This window comes from Hydra vulgaris, chromosome 06 (assembly GCF_038396675.1).
Source record: "Hydra vulgaris chromosome 06, alternate assembly HydraT2T_AEP".
In the NCBI taxonomy this organism is placed as follows: domain Eukaryota; kingdom Metazoa; phylum Cnidaria; class Hydrozoa; order Anthoathecata; family Hydridae; genus Hydra; species Hydra vulgaris.
Genome location: NC_088925.1, coordinates 44,840,001 through 44,862,116, shown reverse-complemented (window position 1 = coordinate 44,862,116; position 22,116 = coordinate 44,840,001). Strand labels below are relative to the sequence as shown.

Sequence of the window (22,116 nt, the reverse complement as noted above, 5' to 3'; positions counted from 1 at the left end):
TGATATTGCATGAAAAGGCTGTAAAAGCTAATACATCTGCTCCCATTGATTGAAACATTATTTTACAAGTCAAGCAAAACAGATTTGAAGCTGCTCAGAAGATTGCAGATAAAATTTAAAACAACCACAATATCATGACTTTAGCACAAACTATCCAAAATAGAATACTAGAGCAAGGATTTCACAGTTGAGTATGACGCAAACAACGCTATTTGACTCTAAGACATGGAACGAAAATTGTTATTAGCAAAAAAGTATGTGGACATGTTTATCGAATACTTGAAGAAAGTTATTTGAAGTGATGAATCCAAATTTAACCTTATCTTATCAGTTGGGCAGCAAAAATTTTTTGCTGCCCAACTGATGAGATAACAAGACAAGGCGTACAAGTTAAGTTACATGAGAAAAACAGTAAAACATGGTGGTGGAAATATCATGATGATGACCAATAGCTTGGCAAAGAGCTGGCAAGTTGATATTCATTGAATCAACTATAAAAGCCAATTTGTATATATGCATTTTTATTTTTATTTTAATTCACCTCCCTAAGGCTTGAGGGCCACCACGGTTAAGGAGGCTACTTTTAGTTCTGGTTTTAACCCTCTCTCAACTCTATAACTCCAAAACACAAACCTTGGCAAACAAAGCCGCTGCGCAAGAGAAACAATTTGATATTAAAGCAAAATTTGAAGCCCTCTGCTTGCTAATTTAAATTTGGAAATAATTTCATGTTTCAACTGGACAATGAAACATAATGCCATAGCAACAAAAGAGTACTTTTGAAAGAATGATATTAATATCATGAAATTGCATTGACCTGTTTTGCACATCAGATGAACATTTTTATTGTATAATACCACTAATATATTTACAACCCAAGGGTTATTTTTACTTTTTTCTAAAGTTATTCAGCCTCTTAAAGTTGAAGGGGCCACTACAGTCTAGAAAGCTACTTTTTTTATTTTTTAACTGTGGTTACAACCCTCTCTCAAACTTTTTTACTTTGAAACACAAATCTTGACAATCAAGGTCGCTTTTCAGAGAAACAAGTTGATTACAAATTCCTCCTACCCTTACCTACAATTATGTAGTGTTTTCATTGCAGCTAAGCAACCTCACCCACTTAAAAAAAATTATATATATGTATATTATATGTGTGAGGTTGTTTTTTTTTTTATTGTAAGCAAAAATCCTTCTTCGAAACCAACTAGGCTTAAGTTTACCAGTTTCTTTAAATACATACACACAACATTTGACCATTAATTTTTCTGAATCCTGCTTCTTTAAGTTACTTTTATTTTTCTATAATCTTTTTTCTTGCCAAAAATTTTTACCAGTTTTAACTATTATATTTTCATACTAATAATTTAATAAACTTTCAAATTGTTTTATATTAAATAAAAATAAATGTTTTTAAATTTTTTATTTTACAACTTAGGAAATAAGATTAGGAATGAGTGAAAATACAATACTTCCATTATTTCATCCAGATGCTTTAGAACTCTACAATATCTCTAACAGTTTGCATAAGGTTAGATTTTAGAAAATTTTATAAAATGTAATTAGATGTAATATTTAAAGTGTATATATAAGTAATAAGTAATATAGATGCAATTTTATTAAAAATAAATGTAAGTTTTAGAAAAAAATAAGCTTTATATTTTGTTACTTTATTCAGGTATGTTTGGATTTACATGATCTGAACATCACACTTAATAAAAAAAAAATCTTGTTAATGTCACCATTTCGCCCCATGCTGGGCATGCGTTCTACAATTGACAATATTGTAAAAGTGTTAAAGCACAGTGAGTTTTTTATTGAAACAAAAATTGATGGCGAACGCATTCAGTTGCATAAAAATGGTGAACAGTATGCTTACTTCAGCAGAAATGCAAATGACTATTCAGAAATATTTGGTTGTACAAAATATAGTGGAACGCTTACCCAATACATCAACATGTTTTTTAAAACTGACATTAAAACATGCATATTGGATGGAGAAATGGTTGTTTATTGTGTAGAAACAAATAGTTTTATGTTAAAAGGATCCAATGTTGATGTTAAAGCTGAATTGCCAAGTGGTTTACAACCTTGTTTTGTTGTTTTTGATGTTTTGATGATAAATGACATAGAGCTGGCTAATATTTTATTAAAAGATCGCATAAACAAGTTAGTTTCAGTTTTTGATGCAATGCCAGGTAGAATCGAAGTTGTTGATAGAAAGATTGGCCAAAATAAGTATATTTTATTTATTATATTTCATTTTATTTCAGTTCTTTATTATTTTTATTACTTAAAAACTTTTAAAGCTTTTTTTAAACATTATAAAAATAAATGATAATATATAAATATATATGAATATTTTATATTATATATAATGCATGCATACATATATATATATATATATATATATATATATATATATATATATATATATATATATATATATATATATATATACATATATATATATATATATATATATATATATATATATATATATATATATATATATATATATATATATATACATATATATATATATATATATATATATATATATATATATATATATATATATATATATATATATATATATATATATATATATATATACATATATATATCACATATATATATTTACATACATACATACATACAGCTTCATTTTTTTTTTTTTCAAATAAAGAAAAAATCAAGACATTAAAAAAATTCCCTTTACAGTTTTTATTTAAAATATAATTCTTTGATAATTACATACTAAAATAGCCATCTGTGTTAGTTTAGTACATATATTGACTGAAATTTGACTTAAGTATATGCAAAGAGCAACTTAAATTCAAGCTATACTTTAAAACCGGTGGTTTTCAAGTTAAACTTGAAAAGCAACTTGAGAAAGCAAAAATCGTATCTAAATGCAAGAAGCAAGCTTGAAATTTTAAGTTATACTTCAAATATGTCTGTCTAAATTGTAATGCAAGAACTTGAACTAAACTTGCATTCGAAAAATAAGTTTTTAAGTTATTTTTTAAAGTTTGACCAGACTTGAAAGCAAACTTAAAGAAAAGATATAAAATTTATACAAGATTTTTGATTTTAGAAGTATGTTTGTCAATTTTCTCATTTCATAAGCCTAAAGTAATAAATTGTTACAAAAAAAATCCTAGATAAAAATAATGCTAAAAAAGCAATCATTTGATAATTAATATAATTCTTTTAATAAGATTGTTTGCTTTTAGATGTAATTTTATTACCAAATAATGAAGAAGTCATTGTGTTGCTAAACATATATATATATATATATATATATATATATATATATATATATATATATATATATATATATATATATATATATATATATATATATATATATATATATACATATATATATATATATATATATATATATATATATATATATATATATATATATATATATATATATATATATATATATACATATATATATATATATATATATTTATATATATATATATACATACAACCCTCAGAATTAGGGTCGACATTCAGCAATGCCAACCTAACTGCTGATCTAAAAGTGTTTGAGGTCAGCAAAAAATCGCTAAACTCGTTTCTATGTTTTATGGTAAGACCTTTGTATCTAATTTTTTTTAATTCTGAGGGTTGTATCTTTATGTATATAATGGCTGTTAACTTCTCTTGACATATAACAAGATAAAATTAAGTACAATTTATGTCAAAACCATTAAAGTTAATTAGGGAAACTAATTAAATTTGATCATTTTTTTAAAAACTACAAAAGCGCAAATAAAAGATTAAAATGTTTTAAAAAAATATAACTAAAAAACATTCAGAATGTTTTTTAGTTATATTTTTTTACTGTTGACATACATCGACTGACAAATAGATAGAACATGTGAGGAGTGTCACTACATGGACTGACAAATAGGTAGAACATACTATAGCATATTTATGTGAGCATTTGCTCACTTTTTTTGCTTATCTAAATCGATATGGCTTTTTAGTATTGAAAAATAAAAATATATCGATACGGCTATAAAATATATATGATAGTGGCGTCACACTGCTTACCTAAATCAGCAGTATAAGATACATATACATATATATATATATATATATATATATATATATATATATATATATATATATATATATATGTATATATATATATATATATATATATATATATTATATATATATATATATATATATATATACACACAGCATGTGCCAAAATTGTCACCATGTTTGAACAAAGAAATATTTTATATTTTTTAATAGAAAAGCTGTGAAGAAAAATGAAATTTTAGTTTTATTAATTAAATTTAAGACTTAGCTAACTGAAAATGTTGCTTTTCATTAAATTTAGAGGATATTGAATTTTTTTTTAAACTTTTATGTGAAGAGCTAATGGTGACAATTTTGTCACAAATGAAAACAAATAACATATTCTAGTAAATTAATATCGAATGTATCCTCCCTTAGATTTAATTACAGCCTGAATTCTTTCAGGAACACTAGCAACCAATTTGCGGCATTCCACGGGTGTAATTGAGTACCAAACCTCTTGTACATGAGCCTAAAGTTCATCCTTATTCTTAGGTGGAGTAGGAAAGTTGTAGACTCGTTGTTTAACTATTGCCCATAAATTTTGAGTGGGTTAAGATCAGGGCTTTGTGCTGGCTAGTCAACAACTTTCAATTTCTTCTCGTGAAGGAATTTAATGGTCTTATCAGCCTTATGCTTGGGGTCGTTGTCTTGCATGAACATCGTGTTAGGTACAGTTCTGCCCCATTTTCGAAGGGACTTGAATTATCCGATCTTAAGGATGTTGATATAGTCATCAGCGTTCATTATTCCATTAATTTTCACTAATTCACCGACTCCACGAGCACAGAAACATCCTTAAAACAAGAGTTTTCCTCTGCCATATTTAACATTTGGTGTAAAATCTTGAGCATTTAATGGTGAATTAGGCTTTCTCCAAGTATATCTTATACCATCTGATCCAAACATATTAGTTTTACTTTAATCTGTCCAAATCCAGTCATAAAAGTCATGTTTAGCATAATTTAAACGAGCTTGGCAGTGGCGAAAAACTAACAATGGCTTCTTGATCTTTCTTCTGGATTGAAAACCAATTCTTTTGAGCTCTCTATTGACTGTCCGCACTGAAGCATGAGTCCTATAGCTGTTATTCATTAAATTAGTAACATCCTTTGCAGTTTTAGACTCTCCAGACGCAATTAAACGAGCGATTGTTCTTTGGTCTCTTGGTGTAAACATTTTCTTTCGACCACTTTTAGGCTTATTTACTTCTAAAGTATTGCGCAATTTGATTTTATATATGAGATTATGAGACTTTCTGAACTCAGCAGCGATTTCACGATAAGATCGTCCGGATTTAAGCCTTTCCACAATATTTTTTTCTAGTTTAAGATTTATTTTCCTCATGATGATAATAACAATACTTTTTTTATGTTTTGTAAACAAAATCAAACTTTAAATGGTATTTAATCATTAAAAATCTGTGAAAAGTTGATAACTCAATCATTTTAGTCATAAGGCTATTAATTTATGTCGTATGCCTAATTAACTGTGGACAATTATGTTAATTGCTTTCATTTGTCACCATTAGCTTTTCACATAAAAATTAAAAACAAAATTCACTATCTTCTAAATTTAACAAAAAGCAATATTTTTAGTCAGCTAAGTCTTAAATTTAATTTAAAAAAATAAAATTTCATTTTTCCTTACAGCTTTTCTATTAAAATATATATAAAATATTTTTTTGTTCAAACATAGTGACAATTTTGGCACATACTGTATATATATATATATATATATATATATATATATATATATATATATATATATATATATATTTCTAATAAGTCTTAATTGATGAAACACAGTTTAAAATGAAAAAAGTTTGACAAGTGATTTTTTACTAATTTATTATTTCTCTCTTCTTTTAAGAACATTGAACACTCTATTTTGTAGAATACATCTAAAATTATTATAGTTTTATTAATGATATTAGCTTATAAGTTTAAACTTTTCTTATAATAATATTATAAGTATAGTTTATATTTAACACGGTAATTAATTGTATTAATTATTAACCTAATAAATGCAAAAACTTTTTCCTCTAATTCATCTCTTGAACTAAATGACCTTATTCTTTCTTTCATCTTAATGATACAAGTCAATCCACTAATAAATAAACCACTTTTGCTTCTGTAGCTGAAGTTATTTCTCACTTATATTTTTTTACAGCTTGTGATCCAGACAACCTTTCATGATACAAATCTGTTCTGATTAAAAAAAAAAAAGAAACTCTCTTCATTGTTCTCTATACTATTAACAAGTGTTTGGTTTTCCTTGCTGCTAAAAAATAATTTGAAATCCTAAATAACTCTAAAGATTGCTTTGACTCAAATGGGTATTTATTTAAATTAAAAAAAAATAGCCTTGAATGAAACCAATTGACTAAATTTTTGCCCATTTTGTCTTATTGTTATTTATAGCCAAATCTTAGAATCTTTAATTAACAATCTTTCAAAAAATTTATCTCGAGTCTAACAACTCTCTAACAACCAATCAGATTTTAATTCTCTTCCTTTATCATTTTACTGCTGACTTGTTAACCATTTTACTGCTGACTTGTTAACCGTTTTGCTGGTGACTTGTTAACCATTTTACTGCTGATTTGACCTTTGTACCAAACTTTTTTTGCTGACCTGATGCCAACCGCTAACAGATTAAGGTTGGCAAAATATTACCGACCTCATTTTTCCTTCCAATTCCAAGGGATTATAGATGTATGTATATGTATGTATGTATTATATTATATTATAATATGTGTATATATATATATATATATATATATATATATATATATATATATATATATATATATATATATATATATATATATGTATGTATGTATGTATGTATGTATGTATGTATAATAAATATAAATTATTTTTTATATAAGGGAAGATATCATTAATGCTGTCAATAATGCTATTGATAAGTGTGAAGAAGGGATTGTTGTTAAAGATCCTTTATCTTTATATGTTCCAAACAAAAGAAATGGTATTAATTATTTATTTCATAAATTTATTATGTGCAATATTAAAGTTTTTGTGTGTATCTAAGATCTCCATCTGCAGAATAATTAAATACTAACATTTATTTTAATAATACTTAAGTATTTAAAGAAAAGAAAATTCTCAGATTTGCAAAAAAATTTACAGTGAGCAAATGCGAATTGTGTGCTTAATATAAACTCTCTTTACAATGTAGAGAGAGTTTATATTGCGCATAGTTATATAAACATATCAAATAATTTTGGTAAAAACTTTTTGGGAATAATCACCACAATAATTTTTACTTTATGGCTAGTAGAGTGTGTATTTAAAAAAAATTGAGTATTTAAAAAATTACTTTAAAGAATCTAAGAATTCTACATAAGGAAAATAGATTTTTTGTAGTTTAATGTTTGCTAGATTTTTTTCAAATTTTCAAATTTTTTCAAATCAAATTTTCAAATTTGGATTTTACTGTTTATGAATAATATTGAAACTACTAACAATGCTCTGCAGTTTTGAATCTCTTATTCTGCTTAGAGATGAAATATTTTCCTACATATTAGGATTTTTTCATCTATTCTAATTCTATTTGTCGCCTGAGGTAAAAGTTGAAAAATGCTTTAGATATAAAATATGTTGGAAAATCCTTTTCCAACCTTTGTATAAAACTAAATAAACCTTTGTTTATATAAACAAAGTCTACAAGTATAAACAGATCAGTTTTTGCCTGTTTTTTGTTTGATCTACTCTCCTTTTATTATATATTTGTTAGCTTTTTATTTTAACTTCTGAAACATCCATATTTTTATTTTATATCTTATATTTTTATTTTATATCTTTTTTTGTAGTTGTGTTATTAGTAAATATTATTATTGATTAACTTTTTAGTAATTGTGTTTAATCCAAAATTTGATTCATACCAAATGTTTTGATTCATATTAAAAAATATTTTTAAACATTTTATTAGGTAGTGGTTGGTACAAATTAAAGCCAGAATATATTGATAGTTTAAGTGATGACTTAGATTTGATCATAATTGGAGGGCAGTTTGGCTCAGGACATAGAGGGGGGATGATCTCACATTTTCTTCTTGGTGTTGCTGTTAAAACAGATGAAGGGTCTGACGCAAAACCAAATTATTTCAAAACATTTGCAGCGGTGAGTAGAGTCACCTGACTAAGGAATATTGTTGTATACTTTTATAGTCATTATAGTCATAGCCGGATATATAATTTTAGCGCCCTACAAAAATTTAAGGCCCCATTTTTAAAAATAATCCTTTAGTTTTAAAAGTACAATATTCATTTAATGTAATTAAAGATTTTATTTGATTTTTTTTAAGTATTGTTTATAATCTACATAACTTTTTTTCTTTATTTTTCATCATCAGAATTGTTAATCAATGAATCTAAATCAATTGAGTTCTGTTACTTTCATTATTCTCTGTTTATTCTATTAATGTAAAAAATTTTAACGTTTTTTGCAACAGCTGATTGCAAATCATTTGTACTTAATTCTAATTTTAAAAATGATCTATCTTCAGAGCAGTAGGATATCATTTTAACACATGAAAATTCTAAGAATGATCTCACTATTTGGAAATGCAGCCAAATAGGAAAATTAAGGAGCTTAAGTGTTAAAATGATCTTTCAAATATAGGTGTAGATATTTGATTTCTGCATTTAAGTTTTTGTCAATGTCCTCTGTGCAGTTACCAGACAATCAACACAAATCTTTAGTTTATTGTTATTGATTTTTGTGTCTATTAAATCTACAAATTTTTCATTCAAGTGCAATGCTATTCACATTGCATTGCACTCCTTCTTTCAATTTTTGATAAGATTATTGTTGTTTTATGAAATAATATTTGTCTTAAACTCTTTTTGTGAACTTAACTTAAGCTAGTCTAATTGATTTTCTTCTAGAAGAACTTTCTTATTATGGCGTCTCTTTTGTAAATAATCTGTGTCTGGTAACATTAATTCCATATCGTAGTCAATTAAGTTTAATGTATTAACTAATGGAAGTTAATTACCAAGAGATTAATCAATTTCAGAACTAATAAAAGAAGATAATTGCCAAGAGATAAATAAAGTTCAGAATATGTATCAGAGTATTGCACTTTGCTTGATGGTTTGGAAACAGCATTCATTCAGTGCAAAGTTTGATCCTATTTTATTATTTGTAAGGCAAATTCAAAAGTTTCTTTTTTCAATAGTAAGTTTTCAGCTGCAGTTCTTACTTTCATTTTAAAATTTTTACTCTCATTGATTGGAATGCTTCCATCGGTTTGCTATAGTTCTGATGATTGGTTTTGACCGTGTTAGCATTCAATAGTAATTTTAATGAATACTCAAGAATTGTTCCAAAACTCCATAGCTTTGTAAAAGTAAAGAAAAATTGTACAATTCTTGAACAATACAAAAAGAAATTAGTTCCAACAACCTACAGCAGCCTTTCCTACTATGTTAAGAGAATGACCTGAACATGACAAGAATTTTGTCAGTCATGCAATAAAATATCTTAAGAACAAAATATATTTCTTAATTTAGATGTTTGTTTTTAAATATTTAAATGTCAATGTTAATTTAAAAAAGAATGATTTGTCAACCTTGTTTAACTAAAAAAATGTTTAAATAAAATTTTAGAAAATTTTATTTAAAATAAAGATTTAGAAAAATATAAAGTAGTAAAATGTTTTTAATCAAAATATATGAATTTTTCTTAGAATTAAAGTCTAATTTTATTGCAATTCCATTCTGGGGTCTCTTTTTTTGTAGAGCCCCCAGGTCTTGGCTTATTCGCCTGTTAATCCACACTGATTACAGTATCTATGTATTTATAATATATTTAAATGATATTCACATAAAAATAAATTAAAATAAGATTTTGAAATTAATTATAAATATACTCTAGATATTATTAAATTGATTAAATAGTATTTAAAGTATATTTATAGTTAATACTTAATCCATTATAAATAATACTTAATAACAGTATAGCTTGTTTAAAAATATGTCTTTAATGACTTAGGTTGGCTCTGGTTACACTGATAAAGAGTTAAGCTCTTTGTGTAGCAAACTTGACAAGTATTGGCAAAAGTTCGATTCTAAAAGATTGCCAAGTATGATTGAATTTACAAGTGGTTGTAAGGCATGTGCAATAAAATACTTTGTTTTGAAAAAAATGTCTGTATATTTAAAAAATATAATATTTTATATATATATATATATATATATATATATATATATATATATATATATATATATATATATATATATATATATATATATATATGTATATATATATATATATATTAATTTATATATATATATATATATATATATATATGTATATATATATATATATATATATATATATATATATATATATATATTTATATATATATATATATATATATATATATATATATATTTATATATATATATATATATATATATACATTTATATATATATATATATATTTATATATATATATATATTTATATATAAATATATATGTATATATATATATATATATATATATATATATATATATATATATATATATATATTTATATATATTAATTTTTTTAATATTTAACTTTTTTTGTTTAGTTTGTCTTTCGTTTTATTGACTGATTTATTTAGTGATTACCCCCAGAAATGTATATACATTCGCTGACATACATTGAAATGTAAGGAGTGTCGCTACATCGACTGAGGGTTTTGGTTTGGGCAAGCCATTTATCCTATTTTTTTTTAACATTTTATAAATTTTTAACTTTTTCCGGTCTTCTATATTTCTATTTTTTTTAAATATATAATCTTGATATTTCTTTTATCTAGGTACTTTCTAGATAAGAAGGACTTTATATCCTATGTGTGTATATATATATATATATATATATATATATATATATATATATATATATATATATATATATATATATATATATATACATATATATATATATATATATATATATATATATAAATATATATATATATATATATATATATATACACACATAGGATATATATATATATATACACATAGGATATATATATATACATAGGATATATATATATATATATATATATATATATATATATATATATATATATATATATATATACATGTATATATGTAAATGTATATATATATGTATATGTAGATATTATATATACACATACATACATATATAAGTCTTTTCCATTTAAAATTACCAGCACACAAAAAAGCGCTGGCTGGATAATTATATTTAGGCTAGCGTGCGCTATTTAAAAAATTCATATTTATTTACAAATTTGAATTAAAAAAAAAACAGTGAAAAGAATGCTTTTAATAACTACTAAATGAAATAATTTTAAAATGTATGGTAAAACAACCATTTTATTAAAATTATATATAAAATAAGTAAATTAAAAATTAATAAAAAATTTTTATTTGAATATTTTTAAAAAAATTATTAAAAAAAAAACTGGTAAAATGAACATTTTATTTAAATTAAAAAATATTAACTATTAAATAAATATATTAAATAAAAAAAAAAATTATCTAAAATTATTAAAAATTATATTAAATAAAAAGTTGAATTAATAATGAGAATAAAAATTAATAAAAAAACAAACCTTTTATATAAATATTGAACAAAATAATTTTTGTAAATACAGGGATATAACAAGCATTTTATTTTAATTCTAGATAAAATAATTAAAATTAAAATGGTAATAAAAAAAAAAAGAAAAACGTTTTATATAAATATTAAACAAAATAATTAAAAAAAGACAAAAGAAATGTTTTATATGACGTTTTATATTTTCATGATTTTTCATATTTGATGAACAAAAAAGATTGGTTGCAATATAAAAATAACCCTTTTATTTTTTTGGCAAGCACGTAAAAAATTTTATGCGCTTGTCAAAGTTTTTTGCGGGCATATGGGCAAGCACAGAATGACTTGAACACGACCAAATGGAGGACAATAATATATATAAAAAATTAATGAAAAAAATGTGCTTTTTTATTATAAATATGTACATTTTTTGTTTTATAAATGTATACATTTTTTGTTCTTGGAAGGTTTTTTTTTTTGGTTTTTTTTTTGTTTTTTTGCAAAAAAATAAATTCTTATATTGTTTTTTTCCTTTAAAAAAAAATCAAGAAAAACCCTTTCCTGTTCTCCCTATATCATTCAATGTGTGTATTGAAGCCCCTAGCCCTATTTTAGTATGGCACCAGAATATTAAGTATGCTTTTAAATGTATACAGGGTATTTCATAAGTTGTGTCGGTGCTTTGATTTAAAATATTCAAACAAATAATAAAGAAAGAATTTTTTTTTAACTTTGTTTAGTATTTATCAAAATAAGAAAATAATATATCAGGCCTTGTTTTAAATAAAAAATAGTAAATACATTAACTTAACAGACATTAACAGAACTATCAATAGTTTTTTATAATTTCCATTTTCACAAACATCTTTCTATTAAAAAAAAGAGAATTATATTACTTTCCATTAAAAATATATATATATATATTTAGTCATTTAAATGACTAAATATACATACAATAAAATAAACTTTAAAGATAGGTTATTTTTGTCATGCCCTCCTAACTTATTCCATATAACTTGTGTAGACGAACACAACTTATTCCGTGTAACTTGTGTAGATGTATTTGCTGGATTTCTCTTTGCTGATTCAACATAGATTTACATTCATGTTTCGCTACTTTTAATGTTTTCTTTTGATGACGAATTTCTGCCTGAAAAGTTATTATATATACAGATTCATGTTAAATCCCTCAGTCAATGTACACTTTACTGTCAATTTATGTACATTTTGTATACAAATAAAAAATAAGAAATTAAAAGAACACAAAAAAATAAAAACTTACAAATAAAAAATAAAAAAAAAAGAAATTCAACAGATTATTAGAGATTATTAAACCTCTAATCTGGGCACACAGTACAAAAGTATTGATCCAAAAACTAATAACAAAACAACTAATATGTATGAACAATTTTTTAAACTAGCACAGTATAATGAGTTACTGCAATTAACTAAAGCGTTGTAGAAATGTTTTTATTAAATATATTATATATTATTGAATTTTTATTTTTAATTTATTTTATCTTTTTAAATATTTAACAATTAGATTTAATTTAAAAAAAAACATTTTTTTATAATATTTTTTAACTAATAATTTTAATCTTAATAATAAACTAATTTTTTTTTTTTCTCAACATTTGTCTAAAGTTGTGTTTATATACAAATAAACTACTAAAAGTAATAATATAGATAGAAAACAAAAAAACAAAACAAAAAAATTGAAAGAAGCATATTAATGTTTAAAAAAGAAGAAGTGAATGAGCGAATGAAGGAGTGAATGAGCTGACATGAATAAGATATAATAAATTAATGAGATAACACAACGTTTAATAATCAGAAGGATGGTAGATAATGAAAATAAAATTAAAGGATATATTTAAGTATTAATGATAAGAAAAAAATATTAAATCATCTTTTAAACAATTTTTATTCTTCTTTTCTTCGTTTATCTCTTTTTCTCTTCTTTCCTGTTAAAAAAATACTTCCTCTATTTCCTCTAAAAATATTCCTCTAAATCAAATGGTAGACTTGCCTATGTTAATGATGCTGTTAAGATGCAAGTTTTGGTAAACTAGGAATAATGGAGCTTAGCATCAGAAAGCAACTTTTTACATTGATTTCTTGCAATAATAAATAGGTGGTAGCTCTTAAGAGAGTTGTTCTTTTAAAAGATGAAGAAAAAGATTATGATTAGAAACAGCAGCTGCACAAGAAGCTAAACATTATAGAGTAGAATGAGGCTTGATTTGGAAACGGCAAGAGAAATAAAAGCTTCCATTCCTGCCTTGATCCAGGAGGTTAAGTAGCAGACATATTTATTAGCAGAGAGAGAAATATATCAGCTCAAGGACAATCACATAGAAAATTATGAAAAGAGTCCCAGTCAGCTTTAGTGTAGTAGGTAGTAGGAGTAGATGTTAGGGTGAATTCAAGGTAGAAGTATGAGGTGATAGATTTAGAGATCATTGCATGGTCGACAACTTAAATGAGAACAAGAAGAAACTGAATACAAGCTTGGGTCAGGCAAGACACAAATCAAGGAGCGAAGTTAAGTGATCAGGGTTGTCTGGAAAATGAGTCACAAAGTTGATTACCTGAGAGATTGAGAAATGCTGAAGTTATAAGCTTTAGTGCCAGCAGGATTAGTGGTGTTAGAGCCAAGCCATTGAGTGCGATGACCATTAACCCTTAAAGGACTGGAAAAAAAGTTATGTTAAGGACAGCTGGGGTATTAAACTACCCCAACTAAAAATATAGGTTTTTAAACAAAATATTGTTGAACTTTTTAAATTAAAATGCGTCGACAAAAATATCATTTGCTCCCGCTGTTTTTTAAATAAAAGCGGTATTTTGTACCATTTATTCAAATAAAAACAAAATATATCTTTTAAATAAGACAACTATTGCAAACAATTTTCCTAATATCCTTGCAAACAGAATGACTACATAATGCACATTGCGGATTGGTTTTTCTGTTGTGAACGCGAGGACACATATAGCATCTTTTTATGTGCTGCTCTTGAATTGGTTGATCTTGATTTAATAGATTATTTTGTGCCATTACTTGGCCAAGATTATTATTTGCAACAATTTGTGGAAGATTGTCATTTGTATCAAATTTTTAATATGGTAATTTGGTAATTCTTTTAAAAGTTCTTTTCTTCTATGAGATGCCCCATTTTTATAATATGGGTGAATTGACAAAAATAAAATCAAAGCATTGTATGCTGCAATATCCAAAATTTGTTGTAATCTAGAATAATACCTAGTTTTTCAATATGGTCCATAAAAATGTCATTACTGTGATGGAAGGTTGATAATAATGTTAATGCTTTGTTTTTCTCAGGTACATAAGAAACTATAGTAGAGTCATGTTGAAAACCAAATATGCTAGAGTAAACTAGTTGATATAAGGCTGGAAACAAAGTATTTAAAATCAAGAAGTCGAAAGAAATAGAGAAAAAACTCCATCAGAGTTGAGAAAAAATTGGAGTTTTGATAATGCTTTGTTTTAAAATAAAAAATTAAACTATCAAGTTGATAACTAAACATTGTTCTTGTATTTATTTTTTGAATACTATATATTTATAATTCATTTATTATTATTATTTCTTAGTACTTAAATTTTTTTTTATCGCAGTTCAAAATTGCTTCAGATTTCACACCAGTTACTTTTAACCAATTGGTGAATGTTTTGATTTTTTTTATTCAGCTTTTGGTTTTTCTGTTGATTTTAGCTATTGATTCAGAGCTTCTTGAATTTCAGCAAAAAAGGATGTTGGTTGTGATGGTTTTTCTTGTTTGCCTTTAGCGAGATTATCTAATTTTGCTCGGTGACTACTTTCTTTTGTTGCAAATATTTTTGCAGAAACTATTTAATCAAATATTTTTGCATCAAATAGTTTTGCAGAAACTATTTAATCAAATATTTGAAGAAAAAAATTAGATATCAACGTAATGCTTTTACAATTTTCGTATCTGGAGATTAACTGTTGCAAATTTAGAACTGATGTCAGTTTTTACAATCTTCAATTTGTTAACTAATGTTTCCATAGCAATGTCACTCTCCAAAATTGTTGTATTTTGTTTTTCCAAGCGAACTGCAGCAACAGCAATGACTTCCAATAAATCAGACAGTGATTTCAACAAATCCAAGTCAATGTAATTTAAAATGTTTAGACAATTTATTTCCTCAAGTGTTTTTTTTCATACCTTCTAAGCTGTAAAAAAAAACACATCTAAAAATCTTTTTATCCTCTCAAAAACACTGTTCTATCTAGTGCAGTTAACGAGCAGCAGTCCTTTGTTATGCAAAGATCAGTAAATTTTGTGAATGTTTCTTTTAGAACTTTACATCGAAAAAATGAATATTTCAAGAACCTAATTAGTATTCAAAGTTTCTTCAGACTTTTTTCGATATTTCTTTATATTCAATTTTTTCCTCCGAATAATTAATAACCAATTTTCCTTCATTCTCTCGATCAGTTTCTGTGTCTGCTTCAATATCCGATTCAGTTTCTTTGCAACCCACAATTTTGTAACAATTTTTTTTAGTGTATATCAAAGAAAAATGAATTAAATAATTCTGGAAGATCTGATGCGGAAACATAATTATGATACTCAATTTCAGCATTCACCTACAGCCATCCATAGTTTTAATTGCAGTATCTTCGCTATCTAATCCAAATTCTTTCAACTTTTTTATTATAGAAAATGTGCAAATGCTTCAGCAGAACATGGAGATGGCAATTTTACTTTTTTTAAGCAGTACATAAAGTTGTGCTGAATGTTTAAATTATAGTATCTTCTACCTCTGTTGCTACACCATTCGTCACCTGTTAATCCTCAGATATTTGGTCTTAATTCATTTAAATTTAATAACTTTGAAATAACTAATGTTTAGTTACACTTACCTTTAAGATAAATTAACTTCATATTTTTATTTGTTATTTTTGTTTGTTTTTTAAATAAAAGAGAACACTTTTATTTTCAAAACAACAACTTCGAATTATTGTAAAAGCAACGTAGAAAAAAAGAAGAACTTAATTATTTTAGCAGTAAAAAAATGATTTTTTTCCAAAACTGTCGAAGTTCTGACAAAGTTTCTCAATTTTACTTGAACTCCCAAACTTCGAAAAACAAAAAGAAAATCTGACGAAATGGCGTTCCGAATGGATCTATTGGCTGGCAATAACCTTTTTGGCATTTTTCCTTTTTTTAAATGGTGTCAGTGTATGTCATTTTATGTCCTAGCAATGTACATGCAAGATGAATGTTTATAAAAAAATTATCAGCTGTTATGTGTCAACCACTTCCATTTAAGTGTTAAGTTAGAGCAAGAACCACTTGTGTACCTTGTCCAAATCATATACTCTACCAATATATGGTTGCAAGTTTATGCAGTAAGAGGTTTCAGTATCACTTAATATCCATATTTTCATTCCATACTTTCCTGGCTTAGTAGGTATAAACATCTTAAATGGGCAACGTTTAAACGTAACTAGTTGCTCATCAACAGTAAGATATGCTTTTGGATTGTACTTGTCTTACATTTAGTAATAAACATTTCCATTATATTTCTTAATATTTTTAGAATAGAACACTCCAGCTAGGAGAAGAACTCCAATAAACTCATAAAGCTCATTTACTGTTGTGTCAACCCTTCTAGTCTTATTCTACAATAGGGTATATCATACTTGAGACAAAAATTAAATTTTCAGAATTTTGACTAGCACGCTTGGATTCCTATGTATTTGGGTCCGGGAATTCAAATATAATAATATTTTTGCAAAATATTGATGTCTAGCTACCGGGAAACTGGTTTTAAGATTAGTTTTTTTTTTTTAAATAGTCTTTAATAACCAAAGCTTAATTTTTAAATGTTTTTAGTCAATTAATGATAAAAATTAAAATAATATTAGGTAAAAAATAAACCATTTGTAATAAAACACAAAATTATCATTTAGCTTTCAGGTTTCTTGAGCCAGAATGCATGGCTAGGGGTTCCGCCCCCTCCCTTCTATCAATATTTGATAGTTTTATTATGATTATAAGATCAAGATTTATTACAATTAGTATATATATATTTATACACACTGGTAGAGTAGGTAGAGTAGGAGCAAGGGGCTTAGTGGCAAAAGCCCCCTCTCTTTACACTTACTCAAAATACTCATTCAAATTATAAATCTGGCTGCCTTAATTTTTGTTTTAGCTCCCCAAAATTCTTATAAGATCAACATTAAAACCAAGTATTTATTTAACATTTAATGTTATGCACAACAAAGTATAAATAAAAAGTCTTTTTTTGATTTAAACAAAGGCATTAGTTCAAGATTTCGCAGTTGAGTTCTTATAAAACCATCTCTTTTATCCCAACCAGACTGACTGAGCTGCTTCTGTGACTAATTTGACTGCTCTCTCGCAACTTTGGGCATGTAATGAGTAAAGAGGTAGCTGCAGGGGAGAAACTATCAATGCATTGAGTTGGACTAACGACATATTTGCAGTGAAAATTGGTTCAGTGATGACCTCTTTTTCCCAATCGATAAGTTCTTTGATGTCACAAGCATCAAGGTTTATTGTTTGCGGAATTTTAAATGGTCTAACATCAGTAAAGCCAAGTTAACTTCCCGCCCTAACTGTCAATATTATGTCGACGGCAAATAACATTTGTTTTGAGTTATCAGAACAGAGAAGTGAGACAAGTATATTCTCAGGATGAGCCCACCAAGATTCACTTCTGAGATAAAGTTTAGATGCTTCTTTAATCCTATCATCTTGCTTCTGCCAAAGTTGAAACAGCTTTAAAAGATGACAAGAACCAAATTAAGCAATGTCATGCTTAACTTTAATCTCAAAGAACATTGGAAAATAAACCTGAGTCACCCAAGTTGCAAGCAGTCTTAAGATCTCTGTATTTTTCAGGTTCAAGATCATGTTTACTCATATAGAGAAGCAGGCATCTCATGCCACAAGTAAGCCATCGACTGTGAGACAATCTACCACATTTAAGAGCTGCTACTTCAGGATCGAGCTTTCCTTTCAATATTGTATTTAAATACTTCCATGTTACTAAACTGTCAGTGGTCATTTGCTTTAAGAAATCTTCACTTATACTAACAAGAGGCTCCAGAAGCGGAATTTGCGTAAATTTAGTAATTCTTTTACGATTTTCAACTTTGGAAAACAGTTTACCTACTGCTCCAATCCATCCTTTATCTGAAGAAGTTGGTCCATCAAGTTTTTCCATAATATGACGGAATAGAAGCTCATTAATGTGAAGCCAGCAAAAAGATCTAAAAAGTTTTCGATTGAGAAGTTCTTCCACAAAATGAAGCATTCCATCTTTCCATCCAGACATTTCATTTGTAGTGTCACTGCCAATTAGTTGGAGATTAAGATCTTTACCTCTTTCCATTAACCAGTCGAATAATCCAAAAGCACATTGCTTGGCTGGTTTAGATATTTCTGACTTTTGGTGTATAATGAGTAAGGTAGCGACCTCTAGGCTTTTCTGTCACAGTTATATGATTTTCTTTGATAATTTGTTTTCTGAAGGTGCCTGTGGTTTTATCATGGATAAGAACTAAAGTTTTATCTTTTCTACCATCAACAAAAATTCCAGTAATTATATTTTTTTCACAGTCGAAATTTTCCTCTACTCTGGAATACTTCATAGCACACTCTTTTGCACGAAAAACTTTCATACTATCACATATGAGATTTTTTTTATCTTCAACAAGTTTCCCTGCCTTCATAATATCTTTCAGTAGACCATTAATGATAGCAGCAGTAGCAGTCAATGATACACCAAATCTGATAGAAGTAACAGCAGCATTACTAATATCAAGGAAGTTTCGTTTAACATAACTCTCTTGATTTTCAATTGTCGAGTCCTCTTCGCTATCACTGACTTTATCGCTATCATTGGCTATCACATCATTGGAATTGTTATTAATTTCTATTGTAACACCCGTACTTTCATCATAAAATCTAACATCGGTTGGATAAATAGAGGCTAATGATTCTATCTTATATTTCGAAGCTTCTCCACGTTGTCGCGTAAGTCTTGCTTGATCAGTTGACTTATGTAAGCGTTTTAACCTATGTTTGGCAGTCTCTTTAAAATCCAGACCAAATTCTTGCATACATGAAACACTGCCTTGTTTTTCGCGCTGGGTTTTTATCCAAATAAGTTCTTTTTTAGGAATTCTTTAATTTAAGTCACATTTGCAAAAGCAATGAGCACTGTCATCACAAGATTCGTTGCAAGGGGCATCATTATCATTGCAGTGATAATGAAGCCCCAAACGATTCTGCATTTGCAAAAAGCAATATTTAAAAATTTATTAAGTTTAGGTTCCCGGTTTTTTTTGTTTGCCTTTTGAGATTTGTGGCGAACTTTCTCAGAGAATACAGAACAACTTCTGTTAATTCTTAGTGCTATTGCTTTAGTTCCACAAACTTTGGGTTCTTTAAATTCGGTGTCGGAAATAAGCACAGTTCTGCAACTTCATTAGCAACATTAGAAAAAATTTCTTGCATTGATAAGTTACGCGGATTTTTTTCATAGACTAGTATTCTGTTTCGCTGCAGATCTAGACATTGCTGCAAACAATCATGTAGTGTTAGAAATTCAGTTTGGCGAAACTTTTTAGGACCTCCAAGATACTCACTTAGTTTGGTGTTAATCGATTTTCTGCTTTTCTTGCTAACTGATAATGCCATTTTTCTTTTTTTAATATATTATGAATCTGGAAGATATAAATACAGCAATTATAGCAATTAATTTGAAATAAAGTCTAAAATAGTAATTATAATATTTTCAAAGTATATTTGAATATTAACTGATACTTATACACCAAATAATACTGTTGAAAACTCAAAACATATTATAAAAATTAGGCATAGGGTTAAAAAATATTTTAAATAACCATTATGTACATTTATAACATAAACAGTCATCATTTAGTAAAAAACACAGTATTTTTGAAAATTAAAAACGTTTTCGTGGTAGGTAGACTTGTTTTTTCTTCAAAATAAATTATACCATTCAACTCAGGGTTTATGAATACATAGGAAAAGTGACATACTGAATGAAAATTAAAACATGCAAAAGTATAATATACACTATTCTACAAGCTTCAGCATTAGTGCACTTGACAATAATTCTTATCATTTCTTGTGTTATAAAGAGTTTAAAGACAGTATCCATACTTTGGCTGCAAACCTTGTTGGGCCAGTTGGTTATCAAATAATATTGTGTGTATGTGGCTGAGCCGCATCTATAACTGCTAGTTTACTCCAAATTTCCTAACCATTCTTTGAAATCATGTTTTGATCTACGGTTCAGGAAAATCATGTGATTTTCCTGAACCATAAACAACTTCTTTATCACTTTCATCAGAGGTAATAGCGTCTGATTCATCATCAGCTGTAATAATGTTTTCTTCATCATCTGTAAGGTTTTTGTCAGCTGAGTAATCACTTGAAATTTTTCATTTAAACCAAAAATAATATTATTAGCCTCATCTGGAGCATTTCTTCTAGGGGGACTCATTATATTAGTTATATTTATTCTAAAAAATAGTTTCAGTGTTTATCAAACAAAATATGTGAAAAATACATAAATATTTTAAGGATTATTATTTTGTATCAATAATATAAATATTTTTGACATAAAAACAAAATATATGCCACATGAAGACTCTATTGTTGTTACAATGGTTGTATATATATAATGCATATATGGTATAATTTACTCATAAAAAAGATAAGTAATACCTAGTAATATTCACGAAACACGAACACGAGCCAGGCTGTAAATCCTGGCTCGTGTTCGTGAACGGCTCGGTGATCGGCTCGACAAGAGCTTGTTCATGTTCGGCTCGAATGGTAAACGAGCCAAGCTTGAACAAACATCATAGGCTTGTTCATATAGGCTCGAATAAAGCTTGAATATATATATATATACATATATATTTATTTATCCAATGCAATGAGAGCAAGACTTATATTTGTGAAAATGTAATTTGAACTATTAGAGTGCAGTGTTTAATAGGAATTATTATGTTTGTGAGAGTTTACATTATGTTTGAACTTTGAACATTAAGTTTGAACATTGAACTATTAGTTTTAACTTTTATTTTGAACTATTAGATTTGTGGGATCTTATTTCATTATGTTGTTTGTTTGCATGTTTAATAGACTGTAGGATTGTTTATGTTGTTTGTTGATTTGGACTTGCATTATTTACAGACGAGCCTTTAACGAATAATTTTTTTTACTAAACGAGCTTTAAACTAACAGGTTACAATAATTATTTCGAGTTTTAAACCAGTTGAACTCGAGCAACATGTAAAACGAGCCGAGCCTAAACAATACTAATCCTTAACGAG

General features: G+C 26.5%; 1 protein-coding gene across 1 annotated transcript in view; it reads left to right on the top strand.

Annotated features, from left to right (window-relative positions):
* Positions 1-22,116, top strand: part of LOC100212302 (DNA ligase 4) — a 76,813-nt gene that overhangs the window by 20,479 nt on the left and 34,218 nt on the right. The window contains exons 6-10 of the mRNA XM_065800256.1: positions 1,439-1,531; positions 1,679-2,238; positions 7,007-7,107; positions 8,071-8,261; positions 10,137-10,256. Coding sequence (XP_065656328.1) covers positions 1,439-1,531; positions 1,679-2,238; positions 7,007-7,107; positions 8,071-8,261; positions 10,137-10,256 — 1,065 coding nt within the window. The remainder of the gene's footprint in view (positions 1-1,438; positions 1,532-1,678; positions 2,239-7,006; positions 7,108-8,070; positions 8,262-10,136; positions 10,257-22,116) is intronic.